This window comes from Porites lutea, chromosome 6 (assembly GCF_958299795.1).
Source record: "Porites lutea chromosome 6, jaPorLute2.1, whole genome shotgun sequence".
Lineage (NCBI taxonomy): Eukaryota > Metazoa > Cnidaria > Anthozoa > Scleractinia > Poritidae > Porites > Porites lutea.
This window is the reverse complement of record NC_133206.1, coordinates 26,966,605-26,983,262: the sequence shown is the minus strand read 5'-3', so window position 1 is coordinate 26,983,262 and position 16,658 is coordinate 26,966,605. Positions and strand designations below refer to the sequence as shown.

The window sequence follows — 16,658 nt, the reverse complement described above, 5'->3', positions numbered from 1 at the left end:
TAGCAAAAAATGCAAGATGGCCGCGCGAGATTCAGATGATTCTGCCGACTTTACAGACGAAGGAGAGCTTGCCGAAGTCAACAGCCTCGTCAAGAAAATTTTTGACATTTTGAACCGGGAGACTTCTCGGGTTCGTAAGGAAAAAGAAGCTTTTGATGATGTAGCAAAGAAACTCGAGCACGTCCATTTTTCTAAGACGTTAAAGCTGAACATTGGCGGCCAACTGTTTACAACGAGTCTAGAGACGATGAAGAAAGATCCTGGGTCAATGCTACATGCGATGTTTTCCGGTAGATTTGATTCAAAGCCCGCTGAAGACGGCTCCTACTTCATTGACCGTGATGGAACTCACTTCCGATATATCCTGAACTACCTTCGAACAGGGCAGCTTGTTGTTCCAGAAGACAAGATCGTTCGTAAAGAGTTGTTAACTGAAGCTGAGTTTTACCAAGTCCAAGGAATCATTGATGAGCTCAAAGCCAGCCCCTTTGAAGATTCTATTATTTTGTCCACAGAGCACTGCCAAACCTTGACCAGTTGGTTGAAACACACGCTGACAAGTGCTTGCCACACCTACTCCCTGATATATCGCGCCTCTCGTAATGGCTGGGCTGCCTCCAACTTTCACTCTTTCTGCGATCGCAAAGGACCAACTGTGGTGGTTGTCAAAAGTGGAAATTATATCTTTGGAGGCTACACAGAACAACACTGGGAATGTAAGTGGCATAGGGGAACTCATAGCTCTTTAAAATAAAGGCGACAGGGTTAAAATTTGTGACTGATTGGTTTGATATAGCAGGGTTGTCAGTAAGGTAATTCAAATTGCTGGGTGTATGCAGTTAGCAGATGTCCTACCATCCCAATCTTGTCTAGTCTGAAATGTCACACGTCTCCACCCCCTAACCCGTGGGGGCACGGGGGAGAGAGATGTCTGAATTCTGAGCATTATAGAGTTGTCTGGTGGTATCACCTACTTTTGCAAATATGGCAGGTATTTTTTTTGATCGGCTATTGCATGTAAGTTTCTGAAAAACCAATCATGTTATTATTGGCTCAATGGGCTGAGGAAAAAATCCAGTTTTAAATGGTGTTGACAGGCTAATGGCCTCTTCACTAAGTAAAGACTCAACTGTAGTGGCATCTGATGAGGGATGCTTTAATTCCAAAACTGCAGTCTTGCTTTAGGCACTTGTAACAAAAAATGCACCACCAGTACAGTCAGATAGACTATTAAGCTAAAACAAAATTAATTGACAACAGAGGAACTGTAGGACATCGCACTCCAGTCCAAAAAACTCACTTCTCTCAAGAAAAACAAAATGGACTGTATCAGCGCCTAAGAAATGATATTGACTGGCTCTCAGCACAATTCTCCTTAGTTGGTGTTGCTTCGGTTTAAGCTACAATTCGGATCTAAAGTTCACTTACCATGAGAATTCAACATCCTGCCGGTAAACTACACTTAAAGTCACTTTAAAAGAGCTCAGTCTAGCATCAAACCATAGCAGGAAATCATCACATTGACAGACAAAAAAAACTTCACACATGCAGCTTTTCAGGTACCTCAGAGAAAATCAAATTAATTAAAATCTTTTTTGAAAGGTTATTTAGCTTAAGATTTCAACAGAGGTCATTGAAAATCAGTACTAAACCATACATCTGAGATCAAATCCTGCCAAAAACAACACAGGAAGTAATTATTATTCAGTATGTATGAATCAGACCAGCTTCATGACCTCTAAATGTTAGACTCAGAGCTGCAAGATTTGCTCGATTTGAGCAGGCAATGATCTGATTGGTGGTATAAATGGACACTAGCAAACTCAGGTGTCCAGCCCTCTGTTCAGGGGAGGGGCATGGGCTCATTTTCTGAACAGTGGCTGGTATTTATTGAGCCTACCATGACAATCTTTTGATGAAAATAACAGGACGAACTTTGAAATAAGAAAACCTTGGTATAACAAATGGTATTCTTTTTTTGTTTTATTTTATTTATGATTTTATTCATTTATTTTTTATATTTAGAGTAAACTATATACCACTTGTTAACCGGGAGTGAGGTCATATTACAGGGGAATCTCAGACCAAGGCCTCAATGTATTGACTGAGCAATAGCAAAGTCAATACATCAAGGCTGAGGTCTGATATTGTCCTGTAATGACCGAACAGACGAGGTTAATAAGTTATCTATTATATGGCCTTTTCATTATGGACCTGAGCCTGTGATCAATTAAAACCAAAAACTGGTCAGTGGATAACTTTAAAACACATCACCTCAATGAGTTGTTGCACTTTAGCCCGCGATACAGTCAGGTGACTTTGGTCAGCCGATACCCCTTTTTGACAGCTGTCAATAATTATTGACCATAACATGGATGTTCATGAGGATGTCCACTATTAAGTTATGCCTTGGACACCTAGAATAGCTATGCCCAGTCATTACAAGAAAACAGCCAATAAGAGCATGCATACTATTAATAAAGAAGATCCTCAATATAATGAAACCTTGTTACGTCCAGTTAGTGAGGATCAGTAATTTATTGATTTTTGTTGGGGGTTAAGCTTTTTTTCATATAATTAGGTGAGAGGTCAACTCCAGTAAAATTTAATCTCCATAATTATCTATTACAGAGAGTTCTCTTAGTCTACGAGATTGAAAGCTTCTTACTATTCCTACCATAGTGACCATATTACGTGGACACTTGGCCCTCTCACTTTGAAGTCTTGATTATGGGGGATTTTGCTTTACTCCAAACTGTCTTTCATAGAATTGTTAAAGTACTTATGACAAAAATATTTATAAGAATCAAGTCATTTTTTATCTGACCGTTTCCTAATTGCTGTTAGGATTTCTGTGTTACAGACTGTCAAACCTCTTTAATACGGATACTAAAGGAACAAAATCAAGTGTCTGTATTAAAGAGGTCAGGAACTGTTTGAAGTTTGATAGTTTTGGGACCATGCGGGCCCCAGTTATTCAAAAGGTGGATAGCGTCTATCCAGTGGATAATTCTCTATCCAGTGGATAGTGCGATTGGTTTCCCAATACTTCTTCGCTGGATAGTGATTTATCCGGTTCCGGTTAGACTACAAGTAGTCCCCCATTTTTCCTCCGGGATAGCAGAGTGAGCGAAATGCGAGCGCGCATGAAAATCACCCCATGCGAGAAAAGGCGACACGCGGTGGGGCCCGCCGCGTGGACTTCTGGTAGTCTAGTTCCGGTAGATAGCTCTATCCAACGTTTGAACAACTGGGGTCAGTACTATATCCCTGATAGGGAAGTATCCAAATTATAGACTGAGGTGTCTGTTAGGAGGTGTTTGACTCATGTGGTTTAAATGTCGAGGGAGGGGGTGGGGGGGGGGGGGTGAGGGTAGACAGCTGCACTTTGGATGTTGATATAGCATATGCTGCCTGGTTCTTTAATCCTTCACTCTTATCTACACAAAAATACAACATTTCCTACACCCATATAGGACCTGCCTCCAGTTTACGAACTCAAGGCATCCTAAGTTAATACCTTTTTTTGGTAGGTGTGGCGGGTTAATTTCATCCTTGGTCTCAATTTTATTTTCCTTTGTTTCAAACTCGTTATCATACATTATCATACATTACCATATCCAAAAACAAAGGAAAATAAAATTTAAACCAAGGATAAAATTGAACCACAACGTTGGTATTGTTTGTTAACAAATTCCCTTTTGTTATGGGCCAATTACTTTTTGAGATATATCTTAGAAGAAGAATTTTCTGAATCTGGGGTCTAACCTCTTCAATTCATCAATGGCACTGGCTTCTGCACCGTGTTCTTATGAGGAAATGTGGATCTGTCTGTCTGTGGTTTTTCTGAAGCAGAAATCCCACATTAATATACCCAATGGTATTTTTTGTAATCTCTACTTCTCTGTTTTTGCCTTAAAATAAAGAGGGGAATAATTTTGTTGACTTTCTCAGACCAAATCGACCACTCCAGAAAATGCCATAACAAACCAAAACTGAAAACCAAAACAATGTTTATGCAAAATTTTCGAGTCACAAAAAAAAGAGCATTATGGTATGTTATGGTATTTTCTGGAGTGGTCAATACCAGACCAAAATGGTCGAAACAGTAAGCTCACTTCCCTTGATTATAAAAAAATGGCTTAAATACCATATCAGGACAACAATATACAGTTGAGCCTCTCTACAGAGGCCACCTTGGGGACAGAAGAAAGTGGCCATTGTTGAAACAAGAGTGAATGTATGAACTTTCCCCCTCCCCCCCCCCCCAAAAAAATAGCCGTTGTAGAGAGGTGGCCGTTAGTGGAGGATCGACTGTAGATTTATAGGCTTGCTAGCCCAAGGTCACTTTATCAATGCACCCGTTTTTTCTTGCCAGCTATTCCTAATGGTGTCTACAGAACAGATCCAAACTCCTTCCTTTTTAGCTTGGTGAATCCTAGTGGTCTACAGCCTACAAAGATGTCTCTTATTCCCGGAAAGGAGAGTGCTGCTGTTCATAGCCACAGTGGCTGGGGGCCTAGATTTGGAAGTGGAATCGATCTTCACATTCCTAGCGCGCCCAATGCTAATAATTGCTCAGTTAACTTGAATAACACATATCAGCTGCCTCCTGGACAGAATGCTCTCACCTTCCTAACTGGAAACCAGTATTTTACTCTAGCCGAAATGGAAGTCTTTAAGTTTGAAAAGTAACTGAGGTTCATGGTGGTTTGACTCTTGAAGTTAACATTTATCGATTCTGCATTTTCAGTAGCAAATAACAGATACCGTGATACCGTAAATTTTCTAATCGACGCCCCTATCAAATAAACCCCTCTTGTCTAATAAACGCCCCCTCGGCGATGTCAAGTTGGTACTAGACACCCCTATCTATAATAACGTCCCTGTCGAAAAGAAGCCCCCTCCCCACACCCCCTACGACAGGTCCGATAGTCTGGCCGGTTTATCACCGCCTATGGCATTGTAAGCTTTGTAAATAAAAAGACTAGAAAGAACTTTTTTGTATCTCAGCTCTTCATTTCTTGGTAAGATGAATAAGACTAATTGCTCTGTGGTCTAAAGGCATTTAAATTCCTTCTTTGCATTTCTTTTCTGAGAACAACCCTGAACCTCGGCCAGTTTTTTTTCGTCCATTGGCAAATGAAGACCTCTTTTTCTATAACAATCATGGTATCCGAAAGCTTGCCTGACTTAGCTTCTGATGGCTCACCTCTTTTTGCGGAACCAATGTTTCTCTTCGGATGAGCGTTGTGTAACACTTCAACTTACTGCATGTTAACCTTCTGACTGAGTTGCGTGAATAATGCTCTGCGTGGGGAATTTCCATTACTCCATAGACTCTTACAAGATATTTCTATGCGCATTGTTTTGGCTACCCAGAGTTAATCTTTCCCTTAAAAACAAGCTTCCCTATTATACTATTTCGTTTTCTTGAAACAAACGTTTGCTAGAACCAAATTTCTTATGCAATGAGTGTGCCCTTAACCTTTATAATTTTTTTGCGAAGGTAACAACACTTTTCCTTTAATGAAAAGGCATTTCCCTCTCATCAAATTCATAGGCATTGGAGCTTAACCTGTTCAAAAACTTTGCATTGTTGTGCGTCGTAAAGAATTAGTAAAACTATCCTCCCCCCTCTCCAATTCAGTTTTAACAAGAAGAAAATGAAAAGCTCCGAAAAAGTGAAACTTGTATATTTGATGATATTGGTACGTTAGCAAAAATAATGTATAGGTAACCGTATATGCCAAAGCATTATCTTGCTGGATTTTTGAAAACGTACCGAACGAAAATTGCAGTCTTTTCACTGAGAATTGAAGACCAAAAGCCGAAGGGAAAATAAGACCGAAAATCCTCCTAGAAAAGAACAAGGAAAGAAAAAATAGAAAGAGTGAGGAGGAAGAAGAAAAAAGAACAATGGCTGTACTCTTAGTTTTTATTTTGATTTCTTTGGAGATAGTTTTTAAAAGAAAAAACTGTTTGAGGGGAGAGCTCTATTTTGGCTGTTATTCAAAGATCCAGCTGATACCCTTGCCATCTTTTAAAAGCTAATGATTAAGAAACGGCTTTCATTTTCCAGATTTAAAGCCTTATGACTAAATTTGTTGTAGTTTTACAGCCAACAGTTCACTCTATTACTCTGAAAGCCTCCTGTTGTTATGGGGTTCCTTGAGTGGAACATGGGCTTCATGTGCAAAATCCAACCGTGTTTAATATTTATTCCTTTTGAAAAAAGAAACAATTCGTTTCTATCAGCGAAAACTAGGTAGAAGTTATTCTTTCTTCTTTCGCTTTTCCATAAAAGTAACAAACACATTTTGTGCATTTTTGTTTAACCGTATAATTTCAACTAACGTGGGTCCCCTGTGTTAAAAGCTCAAAATGTTGAACGCTTTATTTTGAGATGTTCCGCCGAACAGATTTTGGCGGATTTTTAGTATGTTGTTAGATAGGCCACCCTTACTTAAATGGCCTTGAAAACAATTCTGTTGCAATTAGTTTGATGTTGAGCCTCGAAAATGCCTAGATTGACTGGACTATTTCATGGACGAACGCAGAAAACGTACCCACATAACGTTCGCAATAAGCTCCCCCTTTCAAAGGGGTTTCAATAAAAATTGAAGTAGCTAGCAGGTTCGAATAGAGTAACCGACTGTATCAACAAGGGGCCGCTGGTCCCCTTTTTCGAGGGGGTTGGGGGGGGAAGGGGGTCTGGGCACGTTCTAGCCCAGAAAATTTTGAAATTCCAAAGCCCTAAAATGCGATTTTCAGCGTTCTGGGGAATCATGAATTTGAGGACAAAAGAGCGTGTTTTTCATTCAAGAAAATCTAGCTTTCAATTTATCAGTCACACAATCAATTCCTACAAACAATGAGCAACTGATGAAAACTAAATTAGGTACTTTTGCACGTAAACAAATTCTGCGAAACCTTTAAAGAAACTTGTGAAGAAATGACTGAAATATAGCGTTCACATGACTAAAGTAACGTAAAACCAGTGGGCCTTTACGATTTCATTCAGATTTTATTGTATATTTTTTGTTTACGACGTTATTCAAACTAGTTGCTGCTTCTTTCTAGAAAAAAGTGGCCAACCTCTATCAGCAAAGTAGCCGACGCGTTTCGTCGGCCGTCGATGCTTATTGAAACCCCTGCCTTTTTGTTTATTCAAACCCAGAACCGTTTTCAAAAATCTAAAAAAAGACAAAAGAGGAAGTGTTAGCACATTAGGCTGCAGCCCTATTTTCCTCCCCTTTCCCCCGAGATTTCCCTAAAATTGGCCTTCTCCTGGTGCAATGTCATTCCTAAACAGTGAAGGAAGAGGGTCTCAATGGGGTGGTGGCTTTTACGGTTATCGGCTAAAATTTTGGCTCCTTTACGGCTATCGGTTATTTTTTTCAGTTACGGTTAACAAAAAAGTTAAAAATTAATTTCTTTTGTTTCAAAGAGTTGAATATTAATAAACCTCTGTTTTTGTATCTTTAAAGCAAATAAAGATCTTAGGATCACCTCGGGATGAATTTAGAGAAAATGTAAGGGCTGTCTTTCCCCAGGGAAAAAGCAAACTGTCCTTAATTACGAGCTGTTTGTTTTTACGATAGCAAAGGACTGTACAGAACGACTGTCTGCCGTTGCCTTGTCACTGGGCCGCAATATTCTGCGTGGCCAATGCGTTTCGGGTCACGTGTCCGAGCGAATTTAGTCTCGGATACGCCCGAAATGCTTTGACCAGGAGAAGGTCAGGAGGTCAAGCAAGACTCGTGCCCCGCGCGCTTTCTTTTTCTTTCTCCCAGCCTCCCTGCGACACAAAGCCCTATGCGGAGGAGAGAGCATAAGGAATCAAAGTAGCCGCGAAATAAGAAACGCAACCGTCATAAGTGAGTTTAGCACCTTCCTTAAAATCATCAAATCTAGGGAAAAAATTTTTTTACGGTTCACTCTTTTTACCCTATTTACGGCTCACGGTTAAAATTTTTCAATTTTTACGGCTATCGACTAAATTTTTGGCCATTTTACGCCTATGGGTTAACCCCATTGAGACTTTCAGGGAATGGCCTAGATGAAAAGGAATAATTATATTGTTTACCAGGCTAATGATTCTTGGTTCATCTACTGATACTCCAAAAAATGAAATGCGTGATCGCAGAAAATTAATTCAGTGCTTTAAAAAGAACCTGGCATTCGCCATTTGTAGATCTCCCATTATAACGCCCCCCACCCCCCCCCCCCCCCCCTCTCGCCATATTTTGCATAACGTTTTTTTTTATTATTCTGGGTATTATAGTTGTCTGCAGAGAAATTGAAAACAATGCTTGTGCATTGGGGGCCGGACAAACAAGGTGTATTATGGGAGATGTGCAGATGGTAAATATAACAAATTTTGCTGTTCTGTTATTCTTTTGTTATTCAGTGAGATGTTAATGAGTATATAAGATGTTTTTCTGCAAAACCGTATAAATACGAGCGCCTTGTGATCCACCACTGCGCCAGCTTCATGCAAGGTCTTAAGTGCATCAGAGACGTTCCTAATCTTGCGAAATTGTCTAATAAAGAAAGGTCAAATAGTGGTTATGGCAAAGCATTGTGGCACTAAAAGGTGCAGTTATGTATCGGATAATCTAAGGTATCTTGCTTAAAATATGTCAACAAAATACTTTAATTTTTTAACTTCTCTCTTTTTGTTTGCAGCTAATCCAATATTACTGACACTATCTCGTGCGCTCTCACGAAAACCTCATTGGAAAGGGTTTTGTTCACTAAGAAGAACACTTGTGATTTCAGAACACTTTCTCGGAAATGGCGAAGCTGCGTCGCACCGATGATCTCGAAATTCAGGTCGTCACCTTTCGCAGTGTCGCAGTGATAAATGTTTGCCAGTCAGTACTGTTTACAATAGCTTTCGAGTTTTTGTAATGCACCTGTCAATGTTTAGCCCCAGGGGAGGGAGGCCGGGCATACCCAGGGGCGCTAAAAGGTGCTGCCGGCTCCTTTTTAAGTCCGCGCATTAGTTATTACTATGTCAATACACATTATTAAAAATTAATCTAAGCTATCAGATATTAGGTTAAGAATTAGACATGAAACACACTTGCTCTACGTCAATAAAATACGTATATTTTTAACTTCTCACTTTTTGTTTGTCCTGTTTTGCAGCTAATAGGTAAGCCTTACCTATGAGCCTAAGGCTATCCTTGCACTACTGATACAAGATAGCTCGTGCGTCGGCACGAAAACCACATGTATAGTCGTGATTTCAGAGCGCTTTCTCGGACGTGGCGAAGCTGTCAGGGGCACCCAACGGCAATTTTCGGGAAAAGATCTGTTCGGAAGACGATTTGAGAACTAGGATTTTCGGAACATTTGTTGTAAAATTTCTTGCTTGCCTGCCTCTCCTAGGATTTTAGGATATTTTCCTAGGATATTTACCCTAAAAAAGGCCACCTAGAATTTTCGGGAGCCTTTTCCTGGCTGAAATTTTCGAAAAAGGTAAGTTTTGATCCCTATAATTTTCGGACCACTAGACTTTCAGCTAGGAAATCCGAACAGATGAAAAGTTTTTAGGGGATAAAAATATGCCTATATCTACCGTTTGAATACTAAAATACGTTCAACAATGCTATGTTAAGTGCTTTTGAACTATATCCTCGTTGGGTGCCCCTGAGCTGTGTCGCCCCGATGTTCTTGAAAGTGGACTTTCGCTGTGCCACTCTTCGTAGCAGTGTGACGAAGAAGTTGATCTAGGCCGGGGTATTTTTCTTACCGACATGATTAAGTTGAATTCGATGTAGAAAAGACATTGCTTAACACGTTTCACTTAACTGACCTGAACGGAATTAGTTAACGGCCACCTAATGTTCCACCTGTCGTCGTTTAGTCGTTTTTTTTTTCTTTTTCAATTAAAGTCAACAATGTCGCAGTGCTAAATGTTTGCCAGTCAGTGCTGTTTACAATAGCTTTCGAGTTTTTGTAACTTTAAAAAAAACTTAATTTCTATCCCTTTTCAGTAGCCAGTTCAGTTTCGGTGGTATCAATTCTTCTATTGCAAATTCCATGGTGTCCATATTCAACTTTATGGTTATACATGCGATTGAAAAAGGCGAAATATGAGTGTTTCAATGCTATTATGCACCTTATAAATAATAAATTATTGATTATCATGCGGACAGAATTGGAGTTTCAAGCGCCCCTTAGTCGGTTGCTTAATTTACTAACTAAACGAAATGGTAGATGAATAACCTGAAATAACCCAAACAATGTTTTAATTAGACCTAAATACAATAGCAGGTGTTTTTCCAATATAAAGAGGGAGTTTCGCGTTTATACCGTTGCTGATCCACTCTCCCTAAATAACGCTCAACTTGCTGATGGACTCGAACTAAAGAGAGCACTATGATTGCTTTGCTGTACTTCTGTGGTCTTTTCCTGTTGCTTTCTTGGAAACAAGTGTCAACCTGTTCACAGGTGCAGGGTAAGTGTCGATTAAATTAAGTAGCTGAGGAATATGAAGCAACATGATTACCCTTGGCAAATTCAGTGAAAACCCAACTATCCTTTGAAATAGTCTTCTGGTCTGACAATGATTTCAGTTCTAACATGAAAAAGACAGAGCGAACATTATAGCGTTTCGCTCCTGCCATTAGTTTTAATTCGTATATGCAATTCAGAGATGTCTGCATCCAACAGGCTTTTTACAGCCTGCAAAAGTTTCGACAAGAAAGAAGCCGCGTTGTTTCAGGTACTCGTCTCATTTTTTTCTCAGTGCTGAACTGTTTTTTTTGCTCAAAAGCGTTTAAGCGGCACTTTCATCAAATGACTAAAGCTACAAGAATGAGAAACGTTCAGATACGAAACTAATAGAAAACCAACTTTATGACCAAAATTATAACAAAAGAATTCTGTTGAAGGGCAAAGAACCAAGTAGCAATGTGTCAGTCTGTTTTTTAACAAGATATTTAGTGCATGTTTCCCTGCTCTGTTGTAGTTTTGCTAGCATTATTTTCAAACTCCGGTTTCAGGTCCATGTCGTGAATTGGCGTTCCCAAGTTTCCTTTTCTTTGCTAACAAGCGCTTGCTGAACCACAGAATAAGAGTTTTACAAGTTCAAGACCTAGACGAGTGCGAGTTACGATGTTACCACGAACACAATTGTGTCAGTATTAATTTTAAACTCACAATGCTTGCAAGAGGAAAATACAGCTGTGAATTGAACAATTCAACACATGGCGAGCATGAACGAGACCTTGTACCTGACCAAGATCACTTTTATCGTGGAACCAAAGTAAGATGACAAAAACTTAAAAAGTTATTTCTTGCAAATGTTTTAAATGTACTGTGTTTCCAGTTGTTAGAAACGGTGAAGAACCGAAACGTAAATACTTGTGTTATTTAGTCTAAATGACTAATACCGTCCTTGTTGTTTCGTACCGGTGGAATAGACGGGACATATCTCTTGGAAAATTAAGTATGTCTACCAAAAGTTCTGTCACTTTTAGCCAAATGACATTAAAATAGCAGCTAGGGTGACCAAAAAGTTGACTTCGGGTAAACAAAACTAAACATCAGAAAGGCCCAGTAAAGCCGGTTGTTAAGGAAGGAAACCAGGCACACATTAAAAAAAACTTGAGAAATCCCTGCTAACGAAACAAATTTAGTGGCCAACTCAAAACTCTAGGGAGACAATGCCGCCCCCCTTGCAAGATTTAAAATCACATCAAGCTTGCTATATTGATTAAGCCGAAGGATATTACAAAAATTGCATTTATATTTATTGTTTGACTATGATTTTAAAACATCTCCGAAACATAGTGCCTTTCGCGGCGAAAGAGCATTCAAACTTTTTTCTTTCAGAATGTATGCTCCAACTCTCCTTGTCAAAATAACGGAACGTGTCAATCAGGCTTCACCAAGAAAGGATATCGATGTTTGTGTCCCGATGGTTGGACAGGTGGAACATGTAAGATGGGTAAGGCTCAAACATGGAGTTCTTCACTAAACACTAAACCATAAGGTTTTCTTGACCTTTTTTCAGACAAGGAAATGTACAAAAAAGCGTGATTCACGTGCAAAGTTCGTTGTTTGGCTTTTTGCTGTTCTCGTAGCTGTCGCTTAAGCTCGCAGTTTTCATGTCGACATGAAAAGCTCGCCAGTATTGTATGAAACGCCTGTTCACACTGCACAAAAGAGTGGCATAGAGAACCCTATCCGATATGTGACGATCCACTTTCGAGATCGGTGCGGCATTGCTCACTCCTTTACAGAAGTTGCACCGAAATCACAGTCCTCGCATGTGTGGAAAGAATATATCCAATATGGCTTTTGTGCCTGGTGCAAGAGCTATCGGCGGGGGAGCTATCCAGCATCGTGTAGACCGGTATAGCCTTAAACTCTCATTCACGATTTTATTCACTATCATAATCTAGATATTGATGAATGCGATGAAAGGAGTCACAAGTGTAGTAAGAATGCGACTTGTATAAACACGAAAGGATCTTACAGATGCAAGTGCAAACATGGTTTCCATGGTGACGGCTACAACTGCACAGGTATCCCAGTGTTTTATCTTTCTGCTTAAAATTTTAAACAGAATAACATCACACTTATTTTTTTTCGTTTGTCGAGTGTCTCAGAATTTTCTATGGCGAAGAATTGATGTTCATCACAATATGCTGTAATCTTCAGCAATGGGCAGAGCTGCTGTAAACGTTATTTTTTCATTAGATATTTTTTGTTCAGTTAAGCATAATTAGTCACAATCTGTTAAGGGAGCGGTCATTAACTATTGGGGGGGAGGGCCGTTATTATTTGAAAAGCAAGGGCCCAAAAAATTTTAGCCCCTATCAGGTTAACAGCCCAAAAATTGTAACCCTCCCCTGTAATAACATTTTGAGTATTCAAATGTTGCATCGTGAGAATCCATATGAGCGTAACTTTGAGACAATTTTTTCATTGGAATGAAAAAAAAGTGTTAGTATTCACAATATTTACAAAACCCAATTTTTTCTTTTTGTTAGTTCAATAACCACACAACAGTGCAATAACCACACCAGTAGTTCAATGACCACACATTAGTTCATTAGCTGCGGAAAAAATAGCCACAACTACGTTAGATATTTTTTAATTAGAATGTGTAGCATTAAGTAAGTGATAATCATTTAGCAACGATACAAGAACTAAATTTACAAATAGCTATTGTACATTGTTATAAAGTTTTAGTGAGCTCACTAATATAGACAGGAACCTGCAGGAACATAGATTGATGTTAATTAAGAAGTTCTAGTCTGCTCAGAAGGTCTGTCATTTTCATCACGGGCACAGTGAACAGACCTGGAAAGAGAGTAAGCGCTGAAAAGGGAAAGCTAACTCGGTCCGGAGAAAAATTCGGATACTAAATAAACCGAAAGAGCGCGCGTTGATAAAGCAGACAACATAACGGTTAGCGGTGGATGAAACCTTGTTTTAACTCTCTTTCCTCACGTTTCAAACTACTGGTGTGGTTATTGAACTAACAAAAAGAAAAACTTAATTGGTAAATAAATAGTGATGGCGGGGCCGATGATGATGATGCCACTGAAAAATGTCAGGAGGAGGAATCAGGAAGTGCCTTTGTTATTTACTAGGGCACTGCAATGGAAGCATACGACAGTAGCAGTTCAGATGACCCTGGCCCCTACTGGAACACATTCAAATGCGCTCCTTACTATCAGCCTATTGACTAATCGTTACATCTTCACTGTACATATGTATACTGTACATATAAAAATACTATGTTGCATTTGTTGAATAAGAAGAACATTCTGTTCCTGTTACTGTTTAAGACTGACTGAGTTTTGTAAAAGAAGGATTCGTATGAACTGGACCACTATGAGTTAAAAAAACAAATACAGATCGAGTACCAGTCATAACAAGAAAAAATACATTTTCAGTTATAATAACATATCATCAACTATCCGTGCACTCTTGATCGCGGCTCGTTTTAAGAAGGGCTTTCATGAAATTATCTGTCATTCAGATGTATTATAATACAGGAAAATCACATGACGATGACGTTGATTAAACACCAAAGCCAAACTAAAACCATGGGCTATTTTCAAAGCCATTTCAAAGTCAAGCAAATTGGAAGCGATTCCGCGTTAAGTCACTGCTCATCTCCAGCCAATCAGAGTGCTGTTTAACCGTGTGATTCAGCTTTGAGTATGCAATTCTGTTAATGTTACTTGCACGGTCATCGTATTTCAAGCAGTGCTTCATATTTCTGTAGCACAAAACCCATTTAATAGTACGCGCACATCGCCAAAGGTGCCCAGAAATTCTAACCCTCCCCTAAATGCGGGCCCAGAAAATTTTAGCCCTCCCTAAATGAGCGCCCGAAAAATCGCAGCTCTTCCCCAAAATTTACCAGCCCTCCCCCCAATAGTTAATGACCGCTACCTAACTAACGTTTTGCATGCGAAAAAGAAGGGAGTTGTGGGAGCTAAATTGAAAGAAAGACCGGTCTTCTAGCTTTCTTTCATTATAAGGCGGGGGGGGGAGGGATCACAAGGGAGGTATAGGAGACTTATTAGGACTAAAAGAATTGATGATATTACAAAATCATTCTAGATACTGACGAATGTCAAAAGCAAAACAACAGGTGTAGCAAAAATGCGACTTGCACGAACACAGACGGATCTTACAGATGCAACTGCAATACTGGCTTCTTTGGAGACGGATTCAAGTGCACAGGTATCACTGTGTTCTATCTATGGCGTAGATGGTCTAAAGAATTCAGATTCCTGAATCAACTGATTGCGAGCCAATTTTTTAAGGAAGGGAAAACACAGATGGAAAATAGGGCAACAGGGCAGCGCTCCTTTGCTTTCAGAGGAGCCAAACTTTGGAACTCCTTGAATGATAATATTAAGTCCATAAAATGCCCCAGGAATTTTAGGCGTCATATTGCAAATGTTTTATTAAGTTGATAAATTTTTTGTAATTATAATATTATTGTACTTACATTCTTAATTAATTTATATAAATCTGTATTTTTTATTCTATTGAGCTGAAAAGCCCACTTAGGGAGCATCAATAAAGTGTAAGTGTAAGTGTATAGCATGCCTTGTAAACGGATTTTAGGCAAACTATCAAATGAATAAAGTAGTTTTCGTATCGATTCATGGATGTACGTCATCGATATAAAGCCGTGTTTGAGGCGTCGTTTGAGGCCAAATAGTCTCATCGTAAATAATTTCCAATACCCTGAGCGGCGGAGAGCAACTGACGAGCCCATGTCGTTCCCAGGGTTCTCTCCTACCCGTCCCGGTAGGAGAGAGAACCCGGGAACAAGGTTGCTGACGAGCGACTATATTCGCAGGCTTAGCAAGAAGTCGTTGAAAGTTTTTTTTATATATATAGTTAATGATCTTCCAATGGTTTATTTCTGATCGGCCTCGAAGAACAAAAAAGCGTCAAGTACAATCGTATCATGGCTAACATAAACTCGCAGGATAACTTCATGACTTCGCTTAGGGTAATTTCATGCAAATTATTGTTTAAGCTCGCAATCATTTTACACTGTGAACTTTATCCTTTGTTCCCTCTAGTATGTTACACCATCTTTGATTTCGAAGACCACGATTTATCAAATTGGACGTTAAATGGGACTGCATTCAATAATCAGCCAACATACGGAGACAACCCATCAGAAAGGTTTAAAAAGGAAGAGAATGGAAGGAATGAACCGTCAAATCACCGAGGGGATTGGTGGATTGGTACCTTCGAAAATCGGTCCAGTTCTTCCCAGCCGGCAGGAGAAAAACAAGGTGATGAACCTCAAGGCTCAATGACGTCACCTGGTTTCTTAATTAATACAAACGTCCTCAGGTTCCTGATTGGAGCAGGCTGTAAAGATGTCCGCAAGGTTCGTGCTGAGCTTATAGTTAACGGAAATGTGATTTTTGAAACAAGGGCTGAAGAGGTATCTGCGAATTGCATCGAAACTATGTCTGACAAAAGCTGGAATGTGTCGCGATTCACTGGTAGCCGAGCTCAATTGCGTTTGATTGACCACTCTTCGGAAGGCTGGGGTCACATTAACTTTGATCATTTACAAGCTTGCCACAAACTACCTTAAAACAGTACAGAGGCTCCTCTGCAGAATTAATCTTAAAATCAGTAAACAGTTAAATGAAAAAAAACTGACCCAGCTCTGAAACCGTAAGTTTCTTAGCCATTTCCAATGACACTGGTCGCATTGCGTCGTCACGTTTGTTCTTTTCTATTCAAGTAATTTTTACCAGGACGTAGTAGACTCTGGTAAGAGAAAATGATTGGTATACCTTCAGAAATTCCGCTACCTCGAATTCTTTATTAATTTACAGATACGAATTAGCCTGCGAAGTGTTTGTTATAATAAAACTTGCAATTTTTCAGTTTAAAATTGTACCGTAAAATACTGAAAAATCATTGCAAGGACTTCTTTTAGATATTGTAAAATCGTATACTTATGTTGACACATCCACAGATAAATTTAGAAAGCTCCTATAACTGATTTAAATTTAGTTCGTAATTTTGTAATCTTGCATTACATTATTCTTCTCGTATTTTGATAGTTTTGTTTTAAGTTTCTTTTTTTTTTCTGTCGTACTAAATGTGTACTTTACGTTTCCCTCGGGCCTGCT

General features: G+C 39.3%; 3 protein-coding genes across 3 annotated transcripts; all 3 read left to right on the top strand.

Annotated features, from left to right (window-relative positions):
• Nucleotides 1-4,886, top strand: LOC140940140 (uncharacterized). Its single transcript, XM_073389038.1, has 2 exons — nucleotides 1-716; nucleotides 4,379-4,886. The coding sequence occupies exons 1-2, from the start codon at nucleotides 17-19 to the stop codon at nucleotides 4,693-4,695; spliced, it is 1,017 nt and encodes a 338-aa protein (XP_073245139.1). The 5' UTR covers nucleotides 1-16; the 3' UTR covers nucleotides 4,696-4,886.
• A 5,783-nt stretch (nucleotides 4,887-10,669) lies between these two features.
• On the top strand, nucleotides 10,670-12,031 carry LOC140942091 (uncharacterized). Its single transcript, XM_073391070.1, has 3 exons — nucleotides 10,670-10,738; nucleotides 10,994-11,281; nucleotides 11,809-12,031. The coding sequence occupies exons 1-3, from the start codon at nucleotides 10,670-10,672 to the stop codon at nucleotides 12,007-12,009; spliced, it is 558 nt and encodes a 185-aa protein (XP_073247171.1). The 3' UTR covers nucleotides 12,010-12,031.
• A 280-nt stretch (nucleotides 12,032-12,311) lies between these two features.
• On the top strand, nucleotides 12,312-16,467 carry LOC140942090 (uncharacterized). The gene is made up of 4 exons (XM_073391069.1): nucleotides 12,312-12,327; nucleotides 12,423-12,545; nucleotides 14,602-14,724; nucleotides 15,582-16,467. Exons 1-4 carry the CDS (start codon nucleotides 12,312-12,314, stop codon nucleotides 16,109-16,111), a joined length of 792 nt encoding a protein of 263 aa, XP_073247170.1. The 3' UTR covers nucleotides 16,112-16,467.
• The last annotated feature ends 191 nt before the right edge of the window (nucleotides 16,468-16,658 follow it).